The sequence below is a fragment of the Lissotriton helveticus genome, chromosome 9 (assembly GCF_964261635.1).
Source record: "Lissotriton helveticus chromosome 9, aLisHel1.1, whole genome shotgun sequence".
Lineage (NCBI taxonomy): Eukaryota > Metazoa > Chordata > Amphibia > Caudata > Salamandridae > Lissotriton > Lissotriton helveticus.
Window position 1 is genome coordinate 110025311 of NC_136070.1, and position 20867 is coordinate 110046177.

General features: G+C 47.2%; 1 protein-coding gene across 8 annotated transcripts in view; it reads right to left on the reverse strand.

Annotated features, from left to right (window-relative positions):
• Positions 1 to 20867, reverse strand: part of LOC144780983 (uncharacterized) — a 1867627-nt gene that overhangs the window by 211617 nt on the left and 1635143 nt on the right. For all 8 annotated transcript variants that reach the window (XM_078659579.1, XM_078659581.1, XM_078659578.1 and 5 more), the window contains one exon: positions 8475 to 8552. In XM_078659579.1, coding sequence (XP_078515705.1) covers positions 8475 to 8552 — 78 coding nt within the window. The remainder of the gene's footprint in view (positions 1 to 8474; positions 8553 to 20867) is intronic.

A 20867-nucleotide genomic window follows, 5' to 3' on the forward strand; every position in this document is an offset into this window, starting at 1 on the left:
TACCAGGAGTAGCATCCCTGACCCCTTTCTTGCTCCGGAACCACCTCTATTGCACCCTTTCTAAACAATGCCAGGACTTCCTCCTGCAGAAGTAGCAGGTGGTCCTCCGAGCAAAAACCTTGGCAAGGAGGGTAATTCTGAGGGAATTCCCGAAAGGGAAGAGCATATCCATTCTTTACAAGATTGAGAACCCAAAGGTCTGACGTGACCGATTCCCAATTGCGTAGAAAATAGGTAAGCCGACCCCCTACAGGACCCGCATGATCCGAAATGGTGGATCTAGGGCTGCTTTGCTGTAGCAGGAGGGGGGTGGGAAGAAGATGAGGAAGAGGAGGAGGAGACTTGACATCCTCGAGAACGACCCCTTTGTTTTCCTCTGTAAGATTTATACAAAGGATTTTGTTGCTGCTGATGTTGCTGTGATTGCTTGAAGGGACGAAAAGAAGATCTTCCAAAGCCCCTATATCTTTTGCCCACAGATCCTCTTGTTTGCAAACCTAAAGATCTGGCTGTTGCTCTGCTGTCCTTGAACCTCTCCAATGCAGCATCAGCTTTCTTCCCGAAAAGGCCTGAGCCATCAAAGGGCAAATCCATTAAAGCAGCTTGAACATCCGCAGAAAACTCGGAAGTCTTCAGCCATGCAGCTCTTCTGGTGGCAATCGAAGACCCCATGACTCTAGCCACTGAATTCGCTGTGTCCATACCACTTTGTATGACCTGCCGAGCAGCAGCCTGAGTGTCGGAAATCACCTCATTAAAAGTCTTTCTGTCCTCCTCAGGAAGCTTAGGAGACAGCTGTTTTACAGTATCCATCAAAGCATGGATATATCGACCCAGCAAACAAGTGGCATTTGTAGATTTTAGGGCCATACTGGCTGACGAAAACACTTTTTTTGAATTTTGGTCCTCCTTTTTGGAATCCTTATCACCAGGCACCTGGGAAAAAGCACCTGCAGATTTTCTAGAGCAGGCAGCTTGTACTTCCAAACTCTCTGGTAAGGGATGAGTAGATAAAAATTCAGTGTCGCCAGGAGCCACTCTATAACGCCTTGCAACGGCCTTAGAAACTGCAGGAGCTGTAAGTGGTCTATTCCATACCTCCAAGATGGGATCAGTTAGAGCTTCAGTAAATGGAAGTAAAGGCTCAACCACAGATGAAGGTGAATGGAGAACTTCAGTCAGATTGTTCGACTTATACTCAACAGATGGCAAAGTCAAATTTAACAGTTCTGCAGCCTTTTTAATTACCACATGGTAGGGAGCCACATCCTTTGAAGGAGCATCAGATACTGTGGCCAACTCCCAATCAGGAGACAGCTCTAGGCCACTTGCATCCTGAAGATCACCAAAATAATCTTCCTGATCTTGAAGCTCACCTTCTTCAATTTCAGCTTCCCCATAACTCTTCTCCTCGACCACTCTATTCGAACCGACGTCGTCGGATCTGGTATCGACTCCAAAGGAGCCGGCGTCGAATGTGGAGCCGGAGCAGGCGTCGAACGAGGAGCTGGAGCCAGCGTCGAACATGGAGCTGGAGCCGGCGTAGAACTTCGATTTGGACCACGAGGTCGTTCCGGAGCCGGTGAAGCCGTAAGCGACGGCGATGCCGAGAGATGCCAAGGTGGAGCCGGAGCTGGCATAAACTGCAAAAACGGCACCGGAGCATAGGCTTGGGGAACCCCCAAATTGTATGCCAACGGACCCATGGGACCAGCCGGTGCTCCGGAGGGGTACATGGCTCTCGCATAAACACCATACATGGCGTTTTTATAAATGCGAAGGGTCCTGTCCTGGACCCGGAAAAGGAGGGTACAAACCCACCGGCTGCTCCTGAGGAGGCTGCACCGGAGTCGACTCCTCTTGCTCCTCTTGTTCCTTGGGTTGGTGAACCGGAGTCGTCGAACCCTGAGCAATAGAAACTTCTTCTTCCTCCTCATGTCCTGAAGACTGAGATGGATCCGGAGACGGATTCAACTCCGAAGCCGGTGAAAGCTCCCGTGACTTCATAGGCGAGGCCCCACCTTCTGGATTCTGAACTGGAGAAGGAGATACCATATCCTTTCATTGCCTTCTAGAAGACGACTTCGTTTTCGAATCCGACTCATTACCGGAATGGTGCCTTGAACTATGCTTCCTTCTCTTATGCTTCTTCTTAGATGACCTGGAAGCATGTCCCGAAGTCGACTTCGAAGCCGACCTTGACCGGGACCTCGACCTCGACTTTAACTTTGACTTCAGGCGTCTCGATCTCGACCTCGAACTCTTCCTGGCATCCTTACCCTTCAATTTGGCAACAAGAAGTTTTGCCTCACGTTCTTGAAGAGCCTTCAGGTTCATCTTCAAACAGGATCGACATCCCTGGACGTCGTGATCCGAACCAGACACCATAGACAGTCACCATGCGGATCTGTAATGGACATCATCTTTCTGCAGGTATCACATGGCTTAAAACCAGTCTTCTTCGACAACATCACCACAGAAGACTGCAACATCGAAGAGATACAAATAAACTCACAATAGTAACAAAGTTACTATCAATCAACAGAAGATCCCTCGAAACCGTTAGCGTCGCCGACGCGGAAAAAGGGAACTGATGTCATCACGCCGACGTAGGCCTTATAAGGAGTCAGTGACGTCAGTCGTAGTCGCGCGCGATGCCGTGCTCCTATGACGTCGTCCACGCCGGCGTGCTACAAAATAATTTTCCGAACGTTGCTGACGCAGGGGCATATTCACAAGGTGAGGAATCCACTGGCAGATGTATCCATCAGAAACAACCTTTGGTATACAAAGGTGGATAACGGGGTGGAGGGTGGGAGTGGGAAAGTGAGGAATCCACAGGCAGATACTGTATCCACCAGAAACAGCATTACCAATGGTAAGTAACTTATTCTTCTGATGGATACATCTGCCTGTGGATTCCTCACCTTTTGAATTGAATCCCACAGCAGTCCCACTCCCGGAGGAGGGTGTCCACCAACCTATACTACAAACTCCTGAAGCAAAGAGAGAGAAAAATTACCATCCCTTCTAACCTCTGAATCCAAGCAGTAAGGTTTCGCAAAGGTGTGGAGGGAGGCCCAAGCTGCTGCCTTACAAATGTCTACAACAGGAACACCTCTAGCCAAAGTAGAAGAAGACTTAGTTCTGGTAGAATGAGCTCTAATACCTTCAGGCAGTTCCTTCTTGGCCAAGGCGTAGCAGATCTTGATGCACAAGATGATCCACCTGGAGAGAGTCCGCTTGTGCACAGCCTTGAAGAGCTGATCGTCCAGTCTCAGATCCCTGGTTCTGTCGAGATAAAAACTGACAGCTCCCTTAGGATACAGGCGATGAGGTCTCTACTCCTCCTTGGAAGGGTGAGGGTAGGATAGAAGGTAGGTAAAGTAATGGATTGCCCAAAGTTGAAAGGGGTAACCACCTTAGGCAGGAAAGCAGCCCTGGTCCTGAGAACCAACTTTTCTGCATGAATGATCAAAAACAGAGGTTAGAACTAAGAGCCTGAAGCTCACTTACCTGGCCTAGGTAATAGCGATCAGAAAGATTGTCTCAAAAGAAAGAAGCCCCAACGGGCAACTATGAAGAGGCTCAAAAGGAGACCCCGTTAGGAATGTAAGAACAAGATTTAAATCCCACTGAGGCATAATGAAGGTAGTGGGAGGAAACCTATTAGTAAGGCCCTTAATGAACCTAATAACAATGGGGGACTTAAATAAAGACGGCTGGTACGGCATACATAGAAAAGCCGATAAGGCAGACAAATATCCCTTTACTGTAGCCACAGCACAACCCTGCTGGGCCAAAGAAAGAGAAAACTCTAGAATGTTAGACAAACGGGCTTTCAAAGGAGCAATGGACCTCTCTCCACACCATTTGACAAATTTGAACCACCTAGTTGAATAAATAGATTTGGTGGAGTGTCTCCTGGATGATAAAATAACAACCACCAAATCCGTTGGGAGAGATAAAGAACTCATTCAATCTCCAGGCATGAAGGAGCAAGCTCTGGAGGTGGGGGTTTAGAACTTGCCCCTGCGACTGCAAGAGGAGGTCTGCCCTGAGAGGGAGACAGAGCGGAGGGTGCGATGAGAGGTGAAATAGATCTGTGTACCACACCCTTCTTGGCCAATCTGGGGCGATCAATATGACTTGGGCTCGGTCTTGGGGAATTTTCCTCAGAAATCGAGGAATCAAGGGTATGGGGGAAAAGCGTAAAGGAGCTGCGAACTCCCATCCGACAGAAAAGCGTTTCCCAACACTCACTTTATCGGAAACTGGAGACTGAAGAACGACGGGCAGTGCGCGTTCTCACAAGTGGCAAAGAGGTCCATCCGAGGAAATCCCCACATCTTGAAGATGAGATGGACCACCTCTGGATGAAGCCGCCACTCGTGATCGGCCCAGTAATGCTGACTGAGACTGTCGGCACGTACATTCATCACACCAGCCAGATGATTTACGATCACACAAATTTGGTGGTTCTGAGCCCAGGACCTGAGTCGCTGAGCCTCTCGACAGGGACGATATGACCCTACACCTCCCTGTTTGTTGATGTACCATATCACTGTAGTGTTGTCCCTCAGGACGTGAACTGACTGACTGCGAAGGGAACGAAGGAAGGTCTTTAGTGCCAAACGTATAGCCCGCAATTCCAGAAGGTTGCTGTGAAGCAACCTTTCCTCTGGGGACCAAAGACTTTTGACCTCCAGATCCCCCAGATGAGTACCCCTCCCTAGAATGGAGGCATCCATGATCACTGTGGCCACCGGTGGAAGAAGCTGAAAGGGCTTTCCTTGAGACAGGTTGCCCTGCCTACTCAACCAAGACCGATCTGCTGCAGTTTCTCCTGGAGATCCTGACTGACGCCCTGAGATCCCTGGTGTGCTGACACCACTGTCAGCGGAGACACCACTGAAGTGCTCCCATGTGCCAGCGTGCATGCCTGACCAACAGAATGCAGGAAGCGAACAATTCAAGATGCTAAGCTCCAGAATAGGCCTTAACCTGCCATACTTCTTGGGCATCAGAAAATACCGGGTGTAGCATCCCTGACCCCGTTCCAGCTCGGGCACCACCTCTATTGCACCTTTCTGCAATGACACAAGAACCTCCTGCTGCAGAATCAACAAATGCTCCTCCGAGCCCCAGCCCTGGCTAAGAGGGAAAGGAGGAGGAAGCTCCCGGAAGGGAAGGGCGAACCCATTTTCCACAAGATTCAAAACCCAAAGGTCTAATGTTATAGATTTCCAATCTTGTAGAAAATGGGACACCCGTCTAATATGGGGGATCTAGGGATGCTTTCCAGAGACACCAGTGGCAGTGGCAGAAGAGGAAGAGGAGGAGGAGGAGAGTTGACAGGCTTCACCCCGCAAACGACCTCTGTTCTTCCCTCAGTAAGATTTATACAGGAGGTTCTGCTGCTGCTGTTGCTGAAGTGGTTGGTGGCATTGAAAGGAAGACATCCTGCCAAAACCACGATACCTCTTAAAACCAAATCCTCTAGATTGGGACTGGAGACCCAAAGATTTAGCCATGGCTCTAATGTTCTTAATCCTCTGTAGCGCAGAATCAGCCTTTTTTCTCAAAAAGCTTGTATCCATTAAAAGGAAGATTGAGAAGAGTATTCTGTACATCAGGAGAGAACCCCGAAGACCTAAGCCCGGAATGCCTCCTAGTAGCAATAGAAGAGTCCATCACTCTTGCAACTGAATCAGCAGTGTCCAAACCTGAATGTATAACCTGGCGAGCAGCCGCCTGGGCATCCGCCATGATCTCCAAAAAGGAACTTCGATCATCCTCCGGCAACTTTGGAAACAACTGTTTTGACGATTCCATCAAGGCATGAATATACCTCCCCAGCAAGCAGGTTGTATTGGTGGATTTCAAAGCCATACTTGAAGAGGAGAAAACCTTTTTGGCGGATTGTTCTAATTTTTTCCAATCCTTGTCACCAGGAGTCTGAGGGAAAGACCCCACCAAATATTTTGAACAAGAAGCCTGCACCACTAAACTTTCAGGAGAAGGATGAGCTGAAAGAAAAGCTGGATCATTTAGAGCAGGTCTGCACCTTCTTGCAATAGACCTTGAAACCTCAGGAACAGAAAGGGGCTTCCTCCACACCTCCAAAATAGGCTCAGTCAAGGCCTCATTAAGGGACGAAAGAGGCTCAACCACAGAGGAAGGAGAGTATAATTCCCCTGTCAGAATATTTGGTCTGAAATTGGCAGTGGGTAGCAGAAGATCTAAAAGTTCCAAATCCACTCCCAACAGGCCGATAGAAACACAATATTTTTTTATTTATTGACATTTATTTAAGGATGAATATGGAAATACTTTTATTCCACTGCTGCCTCGACTTCATGAAAATACAGCCTTCCTAATAACTGCAGGATATGGTGCAACATCTTGTGAGGGTAAAGCCTTAGGTGATGAAAGTTCCCATTCTGGGAAAGTATTTAAACCAATCACCTCCTGAAGGCCTTCAAACTCATCCTCTTCAATCTCACTGTCTTCAGCCTCACCCTGCTATTTTCCTCTTCCTCTAACAGTCTCTGAGCCTCTCTCCTAGATCTCGTATTTGGTATAGAAATCGGCGTTGCCGGCGCTACACGTGGCACCAATGAAACGGAGCCAGCGTTGAAGGGAGATCATCCGAAGTGGGCAACGGCGCAGCTCAAAGTCAAGAAGAAGAGCGAACACCAGATGGAGCCGGATACTGAGAGAATGGCGTTGAGGACCTCGGAACTGGAAACTGCCAGGACATCGCCGTCGGCATAAAGGGCACGAAAGGTGCCTGGACATAATGCTGAGGAACTCCCAAATTAAACATATCAGTGTTGGAGAACAAGCCGGAGTCCCTGGAGGAGAAGGAGAAGGCAATGGAAAAATGAGATCTCTAAAACGATGCCTCAGTGCCTGAGAGGGCGATCTCAAAGCCCCACCTTTTCACGAACGACATCGAGAATGCCTTCTCTTTTTCTTGTGCTTCTTCGACTTCGAAGCATGCGTAGTCAACGACTTCAATCTTTTTTTACCTCTTTTCTCCTTCCCTGCCTTCGCCATGAATGACTTAGCTTCACGCTCCTTCAAAGCTTTCGGGTTCATCTTCCGACAGCTGGTGCAACCATCGACGTTGTGGTCCGAGGAGAGGCACCACAAACAGTCTTCTTGTGGTCCGTGATTGACATATGGCCCCCGCAGTCTCTACAAAGTTTAAAACCTGACTTCTTCTATGCCATCGCACTGCCACTCCAAGGGAAAGAGCAGAAACAGAGTAACCTAAGAAATAGCTGGAGAGTCCCAGAAAACCGTTACTCGTCGTCGGCGTGGAAAAAAGGGAACTGCCGTCAGCATGCTGGCGAGGTGTATTTGTGGCTCCGATGACATCAGATGGAGTCGGGAGCGGAGCCGTGCCATTGTGACGTCCTCATCGACGTGGGAGAGCTAGGAAAAAAGTTTCTGCGGAATGCTGGTGCAGGAGAGAATTCAAAAGGTGAGGAATCCACAGGCAGATGTATCCATCAGAAATTTTCTTCTATGGACGTCAGTATGGGACTACCACAACCTTCAGAAGATTTGCCAAAAAAAATAAACAATTATGAGGAGGCCTCAAGTGGGAATAGTCTGAAAGGTCCTCTGTCAGATACTAGATGGCACTTTACTGGACTGCAGCTTCTGTCATCAAAAACTGTTTGGTGAAGACTATTGGTAGGTGGTTCCAAAACCACAGTAAGAAGATAAAATCTCTGACTGACTTTAGTCACAAGTCATCAGACGAGCACATGCTGGCTTCCCTATAAGTCCAAGTCATTTTTTTCACACATTTACATTCCCCTCAGCCCCGATGTTAGTAGTTGTAATCTCTGGCTTCTATGGGAAAAATTTCAACTTATTTCTTTATCTACTGAGTCATATTTTTTAGCTTAGCCGTGTTTTCAGTTTGGATTTTAACACACTTTTTTATCCTTTTTTTATCTGTTCTTGCCTCGCCAAAAGCTCTACCTGAAACAAATGCGAGACCGATTGCATTTCCAATGCTTGTTTATCTTTTCTTGCTGTTACATAATGAAGGAAGACAAGCGTGCAGTCTGTTTTTAGTGCTGAATTGAAGGACACATGAAAACACCCTATCTCATTTGTCCAAATCTGTTAAACTGGCCTAGCTCAATCTTAAAAAGCGAAATGTAACTTCTGAATTTTGACTAGACATTCTCTGGGATCACATTTGTAATCTTGACATTTTATGGCTTTTAGAAATATTTTGAATGACACAACTATTGCATATCTCTGAAAGTATAGTTTACCGGTGTGTCCTAGGTACAAGAGTATAAGACAGAGGATAGCAATCAATGATGTTTGCCCCCTCTACCTCAGCCTGCCAGTCTGGCATGTGGTATTTCTACTCTGTCTGTCATCAACAAATCTCCTTGTGTCGTTAGTAGAACTATTCTGTGCCATTAATATCATAACAATACCTCAGCTGAAGTGTGCATTGAATAGGCTCCCTTGATCATCTTCTTCTTTTTGAAACACTTCACTTCATCTTTTGATGGCTGCAGTATGGAATAGAGACAAACAATTATAATTGAAACATAATCTTATCAAGTATTTAATACATCACAAATACACTTGGTGTAAGAATGATGCATTCAAGAATTTTATGTAGTGTTTAGAATGCATCCATTATTTTCTCATGTGATTCATTTTCATCTCCTAATATAAGGACTATCCTGAAAAATTGAGAGCATATACTTATGGAGGATACATCTAGCAAAGGAACAGGCTGCGTGGCTGGTCCTGACAGCATCTGGCTTTTCCAATAGAAAGCATTTATTCCCTGAGAAAGGCATGTGCTATACATGTAGTTCATTAGCCATGTTCCTTTTGTCTGTCACCGAACAGTCAAATATTGTTAGATGTATTAGTCTTAGGGGGATCTTCCCCCAAACCTTTTGCCTTCCTCATCCAGTTTTACTGACTTGATTTTTGTTGACCATAGGATTTGTTCACTTTACCACTGCTAAAAAACTTGTGGCCTCTCCTTAAAATATGGTTGAATTGGCTTAGTTCGAATTGTCATATTTTATTTACTTGTAAGGCCCTAGTAAAGTGGTACTGTGTATACCCAGGGCATGTAGAAAAACTTACTTACCTTGAATAACACCATATCTGGTAGAGAATCTAGTCACAGATTCCTTACTTTAGATTTAAATCCAGGAATCAGACTGGATCCATATATTTTTCTTGAGCAGTACCCCTGCATGCCGTTAGGTGGCATTGTTCTGCTCTGTCAGGAGCCGTCCGCGCCAGAAGTGTTGTGTGTGGTGCCTACATAGGTACCACCGCAGGGCACTGAAATCAGTTTTGTTCACCACTTTCAATGCCAGGAGCGTGAAGCCAGTAAAAACACTGACCACTGGTGTAAAAAACTAGGAACCTGAAAGGGGAAAGCCCTGTCACTAGAAATCTGTTCAGGGAGGTCATGAAGCTTTAGTATGATCAGAGGCTGCTATGCCTCAAGACAAACCAGGACAATTGATGTAAATGTTGGAGCCTGTAGCTTCCAGGGCACTCCAAGAAACGTGGACTGGGCCCTATCCAATCCCAGAGAAGAAGGGTGAGGATACGTACCTGGCAGACCTGAACACCCCCAGGAACGCCTACAGAGTCCTGGATATCAATAGATCAAAACCCCACCAAGGCAGGACAGACATGGCAATTCTGATGGTCGAAGATGAAGGAGGAGAGGAGAAAAGGAGGTGACTAACCCATTGCAAGACCTCTTCCCCAGCAATGTGCAAGATGGGACAGTGGAGGGAGTGATACTCTCTTACAAATTGACAGACCAGCAGCATAGAGACAGCAAGCAAGTTCTGGGGTACGAAAAACAAAGGACCTAGACCTATTTTGGGGGGATGATGCAAATCACAACCAAGATTCAATAATTCATAGTTAATTCCTGAGCCCATATCCTATTGGCTCTCAGTAATTAATACAATTAATGTATTGAAGTGCAACAACCAAAAGATTTTTTCTTTGCAAAACAAGAATTTTTATTCCATCAGAGTTTACACAACAGTAGATTCCTTAATGGGAACAATGGAGTGAGAGGAGAGGTTGCTCCAAGGAACGTGTGGGAAAAGAGAGGGTGCTCTAGTGTAGGAAGAGTGAAGAAAATGTGATAAGAGGGATTGATTGCAATTATTCACTGGTCAGAATGATCAAGAGTTTCTCAAGCTTTTTCAACTGGTCACATACTTATCATTTCAAATCCAAATTCATTCGAATTTTGAAAATACACAGATCAATACTTGTGTTGCACGTTACAGTAAGGATTCGTGGACCAGGTTGGGTATATATGGGCTTCGACATTTTGACCCGTCTTGGGGCTCAAGGAGTACTTGTGGGCCTCGGCCTGCAGGTCTTCCTCAGGACAGGTATGGGGCAACCTGAGTGCAGATGTGCTGTTTGTGTCACACACCTGCTGGGTGAAAGGGAGGTGGTCAAGGTTGTGCACATAATGACTGAAGGTGTTCATACTCGGCCACACACAATAAGGCTTAACCGCTAGAAGGAGCTGGATTGGGGATTCCTCCCATCTAAATTTGGGCAGGGCGCATCCTCATCTGTATGTAGAGGAGCTGAAGTGAGGCTTGTGGTTCCGTATTACAATGTATTCACATAGCCAAGTTCACATTCTATTGCACTTACCCTTAGGGGAAGGGTACAGTGCCGGCTGTAAATTCCAGGGAAATGATTCAGGAGCTGCAATTCATTAAATTAAATCGTGGTTAGCAGAGGGTCTAAACCACGAGGGGAAATACCGGGTGGGAGGGAAGGAGCCGCTAGGTGCTCCTCGAATATCTCTTACCTTGCTAAATCAGGTATATGGCATCCGCGAACGGCACAGTATACTGGAAGCAAGCGGTCCCACTGCAAGGACGCTATTTAAAGCGTCCCGCTAGCGTGAGTCGACTCATCACGCTCATTCCGTGGTTGATTGACATGGAGAAAAGACTCCAGCCATAGGTTACAACATATGTACATGTAACCTGGAGTGATTAACAGATCCTATCGACATCAGGAATTGGGTGATGCCTGTACATGCCTGTGCTGTCGTGTTGCAAGCAATACAATGTATATGAGGAATGGACAATAATTCAATAGTCATTGTTTAAGACTATGCATATGTGCTCACACACTTAGCGTTATTGCCGTCCTTCACCAATTTAATTCATGCCCATTGTTGTACCGTTACCGGCACAATATGTAAATATGTGAATACACGCCCTTCACTAGGGGGTAGGAAATGCCTTCATGTACAGGCATCACCCAATTCCTGATAGCGATAGGATCTACTAATCACTCCAGGTCACATGTACACATGTTGTAACCTATTGCCGGAGTCTTTTCTCAATCAACCGCGGAATCAGCGTGACGACTCTCGCTAGCAGGACGCTTTAAATAGCGTCCTCGCGGTGGGCCCGCCAGCTTCCAGTGTCCTGTGCGGATCGCGGAGGCTGGATACCAGATTTAGCAAGGTAAGAGATATTCGAGGAGCGCCTTGCGGCTCCTTGCCTCCCACTCCGTTTTTCCTCCTGTGGTTTAGACCCTCTGCTAACGACGGTTTAATTTAAAGAATTGTAGCTCCTGAATCATTTCCCTGGAATTTACAGCCGGCACGTACCCTTCCCCTAAGGGTAAGTGTAATAGAATGGTGAACTTGGCTATGTGAATACATTGTAAAACAGAACCACAAGCCTCACTTCAGCTCCTCTCCATACAGATGAGGATACGCCCTGCCCTTATTTAGGTGGGAGGAATCTCCAACTCAGCTCCTTCTAGCGGGTAAGCCTTATTGTGTATGGCCATGTAGGAACACCTTCAGTCATTATGTGCACAACCTTGACCCCCCTCCCTTTCACCCAGCAGGTGTGAGACACAGACAACACATCTGCACTCAGGTTGCCCCATACCTGTCCTGAGGAAGACCCGCAGGCCGAGGCCCACAAGTACCCCTTGAACCACATGACGGGTCGAAACGTCGACGCCCATACATATCCACCCTGGTCCACTAGCCCTTACTGTAACGTGCAACACAAGTATTGATCTGTGTATTTTCAAAAATAGAATGAATTTGGATTGGAAATGATAAGTATGTGGCTTGTTGAAAAAGACTGAGAAACTCTTGATCAGTCTGACCAGTGAATAATTGCAATCAATCCCTCATCACATTTTCTGATTTGCTTCTTCACTCTTCCTACACTAGAGCACCCACTCTTTTCCCGCACGTTCCTTGGGGCAATCTCTCCTCTCACTCTATTGTTTGCATTAAGGAATCTACTGTTGTGCAAACCATGATGGAATAAAAATTCTTGTTTTGCAAAGAAAAAATCTTTTGGTTGTTGCACTTCAGTACATTCATTGTATGAATTACTGGGAGCCAACAGGGTATGGGCTCGGGAATTAACTATGAATTATTAAATGTTGATTGTGATTTGCATCATCCCCCAAAAATAGGTCTAGGACCATTGTTTTTCATACCACAAGTAACGCAGGTCTACGACCACTATTGGGTCACCCCATTTTTCATAATGGCAAGCAAGTTCTGGAGAAGTTTGCTGGTCTTTTCTTGTTGACCCCAGATATCACCAGCTATTGCATACATGATATTGACACTGGTGATAGCTTACCTATCAAAAATAAGTTGTACTGGTTCTCTGACCAGGCCAGAGCCAGCATCAAGGCTGAAGTAGCTAAAATGCTGGAATTGGCATTAATTGAGCCCTCTGATAGTCCAACGGCTAGCCCAGTGGTGCTGGTATGCAAACCTAATCCCCAAATGGGAAAGAAGGAGTTAAGGTTCTGCGTGGACTATAGAGGGTTGAATGCAGTCATTAACACTGAGGCTCATCCTATACCTAGAGCTGATGAGCTCATTGATAGGTTAGGGGCTGCAAAGTACCTGAGTACATTTGACTTGACCTCAGGCTACTGGCAGATTGCCCTCAGCAAAGGAGCAAAGGAGAGGTCAGCCTTCTCCAAACCAGAGGGACATTACCAATTCTAAGTAATACCCTTTGGTGTAAAGAATGCACCTGACACATTCCAAAGTTTTGTGAACAGGTACCTGTCTGAGTTGGAACAGTTCAGTGAAGCATATGTGGATGATATAACTATGTACAGTTCCAACGGGGAGGATCACCTGGCCCACCTGAAGGAAGCCCCTGCAACAGGCAGGCCCGACTATTAAGGCCAGCAAGTGCCAAATAGGGCAGAGTTCCATGGAGTACTTGGGCCACCTTGTAGGTGGAGGCCATCTACAATCTCTCCAACTCAAAATTCAGTCCATTCTGGATCGGAAGGATTTAAACCCCAGACACAGGCGACTGCCTTTCCTGGCCTGACTTGGTATTACAGAAGATTTGTAAAGACCTATGGGGCCATAGTGGGACCCCTGACAGAATACATCTCAAAGAGGCAACCAAAGGAAGTCATTTGGACTCCAGAGTGTCAGAAAGCCTTTGATACTCTGAAGGAGGCTATACTATGCTTTACTGGCTCCTGACTACACAAAGAATTTGCGGTTCAGGCAGATGCTTCAGAACATGGGATTGGGGCAATGTTGGCACAAGTAAATAAAGAGGGCCTAGATCAGCCAGTTGCCTTCATTAACAGGTGACTACTCCTCAGAGAAAAAAGATGGTGTGCCATTGAGAGGGAAGCCTGTGGTCTGGTCCCTGAAGAAGCTGAGACTATACATGTTTGTTACTCACTTCCATGTTCAAACTGACCACATACCTCTTAGATGGCTCATGAAGATGAGTGGGGATTCCTAAACTGTTGAGGTCGTCCATTTACCTACAAGGGATGGACTTTACTGTGGAACATAGACATGGGACTGCCCATGCTTATAGAGATGGGCTTTCCAGGTTTTTTCACTTAGATGATGAGGACTACCAGGGTGTTGGTTGGTGACCCGTCGAACAAGTTACTTACTTTCAGTAACGCTTTTTCTGGTGGATACAGTATCTGCCTGTGGATTCCTCACCTTTGGAACATCCCCTGCGTCAGCATTCTGCGGATACTTTTTCCTAGCTCTCCACGCCGACGAGGTCGTCACAATACTATGGCTTTGCTCGTGACTCTGTATGACGTCACTGGAGCCATAAGAGAGCCTCATCGCCGTGATGACGTCAGTTCCACCCATTTTTTCCATGCCTCCGTGGCGAACAGGTGGACCGAAAACAGATTAAAAGCGAACACAGTACACAAAATTCATACCAATACACATAGTGTAAAATCAAGAGGAAAGCCAAATAATAAAAGCATTTCCTATAAATACACAAAGATAGATAGAAGAGACAATGCAAAACGAACATGTTAAACAAAGCCACCTTTAAGGTATACAAGAGTGGACATCGGGGAGGAGGGTGGGTCAGTGAGGAATCCACAGGCAGATACTGTATCCACCAGAAAAAGCGTTACAGAGGGTAAGTAACTTGTTCTTCCGATGGGTACATCTGCCTGTGGAGTCCTGACCTTTTGAATAGAAACCTAGAGCAGTCCCACTCCCGGAGGAGGGAGTCCAAGCAATAATACTTTGCGAAAGTGTGGAGTGAGGCCTAAGTTGCTGCCTTACAAATGTCCACTACAGGCACACCTCTGGCCAAAGCATAAGTTGATGACTTGGCTCTGGTAGAATGAGCTCTAATACCTTCAGGAGGATCCTTACCAGCCAGGGTGTAGCAGATCTTGATGCACAAGATGATCCACCTGGAAAGAGTTTGTTTGTGCACAGCCTTGCCCTTTATGCATCTAATGTAGCCTACAAAAACCTGACCATCCAATTGCAAGTCTTTAATCCTATCCAAATAAAAGCTCACCTCTCTTTTTGGATCCAGGCGGTGAAGTCTTCTCCTCCTTCTTGGAATGGTGAGGTGGAGGATAAAATACAGGAAGAGTAATGGACTGTCCTAGATGGGAAGGAGTAACCACCTTAGGCAGAAAAGCAGCCCTGGTCTTGAGGACCATCCTTTCGGCTTTGAACTGAGAGCCTGAAGCTCACTCGCTCTCCTGGCTGAGGTAATAGCCACAAGAAAGAACGTTTTAAAAGACAGGAGTCTCAAAGGACAACTATGTATAGGTTCAAACGGGGAACCCATCAAGAAAGTCAAAACAAGATTTCAATCCCATTGAGACATAACGAAGGGGGAAGGCGGAAACCTATTGGTAAGGCCTTTTATAAATCTCAAAACACTGGGAGATTTAAACAAAGACGGCTATCAGGTAAACAAAGAAATGCCGATTAAGCAGACAAATAGCCCTTAACAGTGGCCAGAGCACAACCCTGCTGGGACAAGAAAAGTGAAAACTGAAGAACATCTGACAATTGGGCCTTTAAAGGATCACACCATTTGACAAATCTAGACCATCTGTAGGAGTAGATGGACTTTGTAGGGAGTCACCTGGACGATAAAATAACATCCACCACATCCGGCGGGAGAGAGAAGGAACTCAGGTTGCCCCATTCATTCTCCAGGCATGAAGGTGCAGGCTCTGGAAGTGGGGGTGCCCCTGTGACTGCAAGAGGAGGTCTGCCCTGAGAGGGAGACAGAGCGGAGAGTGCGATGAGAGGTGAAGTATATCTGTGTACCACACCCTTCTTAGCCAATCCAGGGCGATCAATATAACTTGGGCCCGGTCTTGGTGAATCTTCCTCAGAACCAGAGGAATCAAGGGTACGGGAGGAAACCCATAAAAGAGTTGCAAACTCCAATCCATTTGAAAAGCGTCCCCTAGCGCTTCCTGCATCGGATACTGGAGACTGCAGAACATCAGACAGTGTGCGTTCTCGTGAGTGGCAGATAGGTCCAACCGAGGAGACCCCCACATCTGTTTGATGTGATGGAAAACCTGCGGATGAAGCTGCCACTCGTGATTGGCCGAGTAATACCGACTGAGACTGTCCGCACGAACATTCAGCACTCTGGCTAGATGATTTGCAAACACACAAATCTGATGGTTCTGAGCCCAGGACCAGGGTCGCAGAGCCTCTCAACAGATAATACAACCCTACACCTCCTTGTTTGTTGATGTACCACATCGCAGTGGTATTGTCCGTCAGGATCTGAACCGACTGACCGCAAAGGGAAGGAAGAAACGCCTTTAGTGCCAAATGTATCGCCCGCAATTCCAGAAGGTTGATGTGAAGCAACCTTTTCTCCATAGACCAAAGACCTTTGACCCCCAGATCCCCCAGATGAGCACCCCACCCTAGAGTGGAGGCATCTGTGATCACTTTGGCCACCGGCAGAGGAGGCTGAAAGGGCTTACCTTGAGACAGGTTGCCCTGCACACTCCACCAAGTCACTCCACTGCAGCGTCTCAGGAGATTCTGACTGACTCTCTGAGATCTTCGTTGTGTTGATACCACTGCCTGCTGAGGCACCACTGGAGTGCCCTCATGTGCCAGCATGCATGGTTGACCAACGGAAGGTAGGAAGCGAACAGACTGAGCAGGCGAAGGACCTTCAAGACTGGAATAACCGCTCCATCGTAAAACAAAGGAATCATTTCCTGAATGTAGAGAATTCTCTAAAGAGGTAGAAAAGCTCGACACACACTAGTATCCAGTACCGCCCCTATGAAGAGGTTGCGCTGAGAAGGCACCAGCTGAGATTTGGGTACATTTATTGAAAAACCCAAGTTGAACAACAGTTTAGGTGTCACTTGTAGATGATGAAGCACCATCTCCGGCGACTCCCCCTTGAGCAGCCAGTGATCCAGGTAAGGGAAAACCAGGATCCCTGACCTCCTGAGATGAGCTGCCACCACTGCCATCACCTTTGTGAAGACTCGAGGTGCAGTAGTATGACCAAACGGTAGGACCGCAAACTGGTAGTGCTGCGACCCTACCGTAAAAGAAGATACTTCCTGTGCGACTTCAGGATAGGAATGTGAAAATACGCATCCTGTAAATCAATCAACACCATCTTGCTGCAGCACGGGTCAGCATATTGAATTTCTCCTGTTTGACGTAAAAATTCAAGACCCTGAGGTCCAGGATCGGACGTAACCTGCCATCCTTTTTGGGGATCAGGAAATACCAGGAGTAGCATTCCTGACCCCTTTCCTTCTCGGGAACCACCTTTATTGCACCTTTTTGTAATAAAGCAAGGACCTCCTACTGGAGAAGAAGTAAATGGTCCTCCGAACAAAAACCTTGGCAAGGAGGGTAAGGAGGAAATTCCCGAAAGGGGAGGGCGTACCCATTCTCTGCAAGGTTTAAAACACAAAGGTCTGACGTGACCAATTTCCAACCCTGTAGAAAGTGAGAAAGCCGACCCCCTACAGGACACATATGTTCCATGATGGGGGATCTAGGGCTGTTTTCCTGCATTACCAGGGGAAGCAGGGGAGGTAGAAGAGAAGGCGGAGATATTGCGGGCCAACCCACGTTGGCGACCCCTGTTTCTTACTCTATAGGATAAAGAGGATTTTGCTGCTGTTGTTGCTGAGGCTGTAGCAAGCTACGAAAGGAAGACCTTCCAAACCCTTGATACTACCCTAAGGATTTTGCTGTGGCTTTGCTATCTTTTAACCTCTGAAGAGTAGAATCAGCCTTCTCCCGAAAAGTTTCGAACCATCAAAGGGCACATCAAGAAGGGTATCCTGTATGTCTGGGGAAAAAACAGAGGATCTAAGCCAAGCCTGTCTCTTGGTAACTATGGAGGAGCTCATAACCCTGGCCACCGAATCAGCTGTATCCAGGCAAGGCTGTATCACCTGTCGAGCAGCAGCCTGAGCATCCGATATAACCTCCATAAAATTTCCCTGCTTTTCATCAGGCAACTTGGGCACCAATTGATTAGCCAATTCCACAATGCATGTATGTAACGTCCCAACAAACAGGTAGCATTGGTAGATTTTAGTGCCATGCTAGAGGAAGAAAATACCTTTTTAATCGATTGCTCCAACCTTTTAGAGTCCCTGTCAGCTGGAGCCTGAGGAAAAGCACCTGAAGATTGTTTAGAACAGGATGCCTGTACCACCAAACTTTCTGGAGATGGATGTGTAGAAAGAAAGGGAGGGTCTCCTGGAGTAGACCTATATCTCCTTGCCACAGATTTAGATACATAAGGAGAAGAGAGCAGTTTACGCCACACTTCCAGGTTAGGCTCAGTTAAAGCTTCATTAAAAGGCAACAATGGCTCAACTATTGAAGATGGTGAAGGCAAAACGTCCATGAGCAGATTTGGCTTACATTCTGCTGTAGGTAGTTATAAGTCTAAAAGCTCCGCAGCATTTCTGATAACGGAATGATATGGAGCAACCTCTTGAGGTAGAGAAGCCCTTGAAGAAGAAAGCTCCCACTCTGGGGAGGTGTCCAGGCCACTTGCCTCCTGAATCCCTTCGAAATCATCAACAGACTCCTCTATCTTACCTTCTTCAACTTCCTCTCTCTGATACTGTTCTTCCTCCAACAGTACCTGCGCCTCTCTCCTCGAGCAAAACCTCAGTTGAGGCGTTGGTAGCGCCACACGGGGCGACGACTACACCGGAGCCGGCGTCGAAGGAGGAGCTGAAGGTGGAATTGGCACTGTACGAGGCCGAGAGGAAGGCCCACCAGACGGCGCCGGGGACTCCATAAACAGCGTTGAAACCCTCAGAGCCAGAAACTGCCATGACAGCGCAGTTGGCATGAAAGGCACGAAGGGGGCCTGGGCGTAATGCTGAGGCACGCCCAAATTGAAGGCCAGCGGACCCACGGGACCCTAAGGTGCTCCAGCGGGAAGGCTGCCTTGGCAAACATGCCATACATTGAATTTAAAAAATGCGTTGGACCTGAACCTGGAGTTGGAAACTGTGGATATGGATTTGAGCCAGTATCCACACGAGGAGCATCCGACGTTGGAACAGCCGGATCCACTGGTGGAGCCACAGGTTCAATCTCGTGCCAAAGGAGAAGAAGTAGAAGGATCATCCTGAAATGGCAAGCCCTCTGAATCCAGCGAACCCCTCGGCGCCCGAGACTGCCCCGGAGTGCCTTTTGGAGAAGACGATCTCTCTGGAGTCACTCGAGGAGATGGCGAAGGTGACCTGATTACGTTGAGGGACCGGTGAAGGCGACCTCGAAGCCTTACCCTTCGATTAACGGCGCCGAGACCCATGCCTCCTCTTCTTCGTGTGTTTTCTCGACTTCGACGTATGCGTAGTCGACGACTTCGACTTAGCTCTTTAACTTCCTCTTCCTTCCTTCTTTGTCTTAGCCATAAACAGTGTGGCCTCCCATTCTTTAAGAGCCTTTGGGTTCATATTTCTGCAACTGGAACAGTCCTCTACGTTGTGATCCAACGACAAACACCATAATCAATCTTCATGGGGGTCAGTGATGGACATTTGACCCCACACTCCCTACACAGCTTAAACCCGAACTTCCTCGAGGAGGACATCGAAACAGCAACAGTTAAAGATGAAGGAACAACAAAGTAACATGACAAATATGCAGAGTGATAGAAAACTGTTACGAATCGACGGAGCAAGAAAAAGGGAACTGACGTCATCACGCCGACGAGTCTCTATAATGGCTCCAGTGACATCATGCGGGGTTGTGACGTCCTCTTCAGCATGGAGAGCTGGGAAAAAATTCCACGGAATGCTGATGCAGGGGATATTCATATGGTGAGAAATCCACAGGCAGATGTATCCATAAAAAAAGGGAACTGACGTCATCACGCCTATAAAGCTCTCTTATGGCTACAGTGACATCATACTGAGTCGCGAGCAGAGCAATAGTATTGTGATGACCTTATCGGCGTGGAGAGCTAGGAAAAAGTTTCTGTGGAATGCTGGCGCAGAGATATTCAAATGGTGAGGAATCCACAGGCAGATCTATCCATCAGAAACCTTTTGTCTGGGGGGATGTGTGAGAAAGACATACTTTTTGCCCTGATTACCCCCTGTTTGTGTCTAATACTGGTGGTTACTGACTCTGATTGTGCCCTGTGCTTTGCTAACCAGACCCAGGTCCGGTGCTCTGTTTAAAAGGTATATGGTAATTAGGTGTAATTACGATTGGCATGACAACCTACCTGTAAGCACCTAGCATATGGTAGGGCATGTAGGTTTAGAGGCCCAGTTGATTTAATGCACTGAAGTGTGCATTGCTGAGTTGTCTGTTGTAATTTCAAAGGCAGCCCTGCTTTTAAAAGCAAATTATCAATCAATCAATCAGGGTTTTGTTAAGCGTTACTATTCACCCGTAAGGGTCTCAAGGCGCTGGGGACGGGGGGAGGTGTAGGTTCCAGTCCATCGAGGAGGAGGTCTATTGAAGAGCCAGATTTTGAGGTTTCTCATGAAGATGGTGAGTGATGTCGTCTGTCTGAAGTGGAGCGGTAGGAAGTTCCAGGTTCTGGCTGCGAGAAAAGAGAATGAGCAGCCTCCTGATCTGGACTTCCTGGCACGGGGGACCACAGATTAGGAAAGCTGGGCTGATTGTAGGCTTCTTTGGGGTGCGTGGAATTCGAGTCTGCTGTTCAGGTATGCTGGTCCGGTGTTGAAGAGGGCTTTGTGTGCGTGGGTGGGAATCTTGAAGGTGATTCTAGCCTCAATGGGGAGCCAGTGGAGTGTGTGCAGGTGCTGGTAGATGTGGCAGTGTTTTGGCAGGTTGAGGACTAGTCTCATGGCGGCATTCTGGATGTTTTGTGTCTTGCAGGTGAGGGTTTTGTTGATTCCGGTGTAGAGTGCTTTGCCGTAGTCAAGTCTGCTGGTGATCAGGGTGTGAGTGACGGTCTTTCTGCATTCGGAGGGATCCATTTGAAGGTCTTGCATAGGAGGGTGTGGAAGCAGGAGGATGTGACACAGTT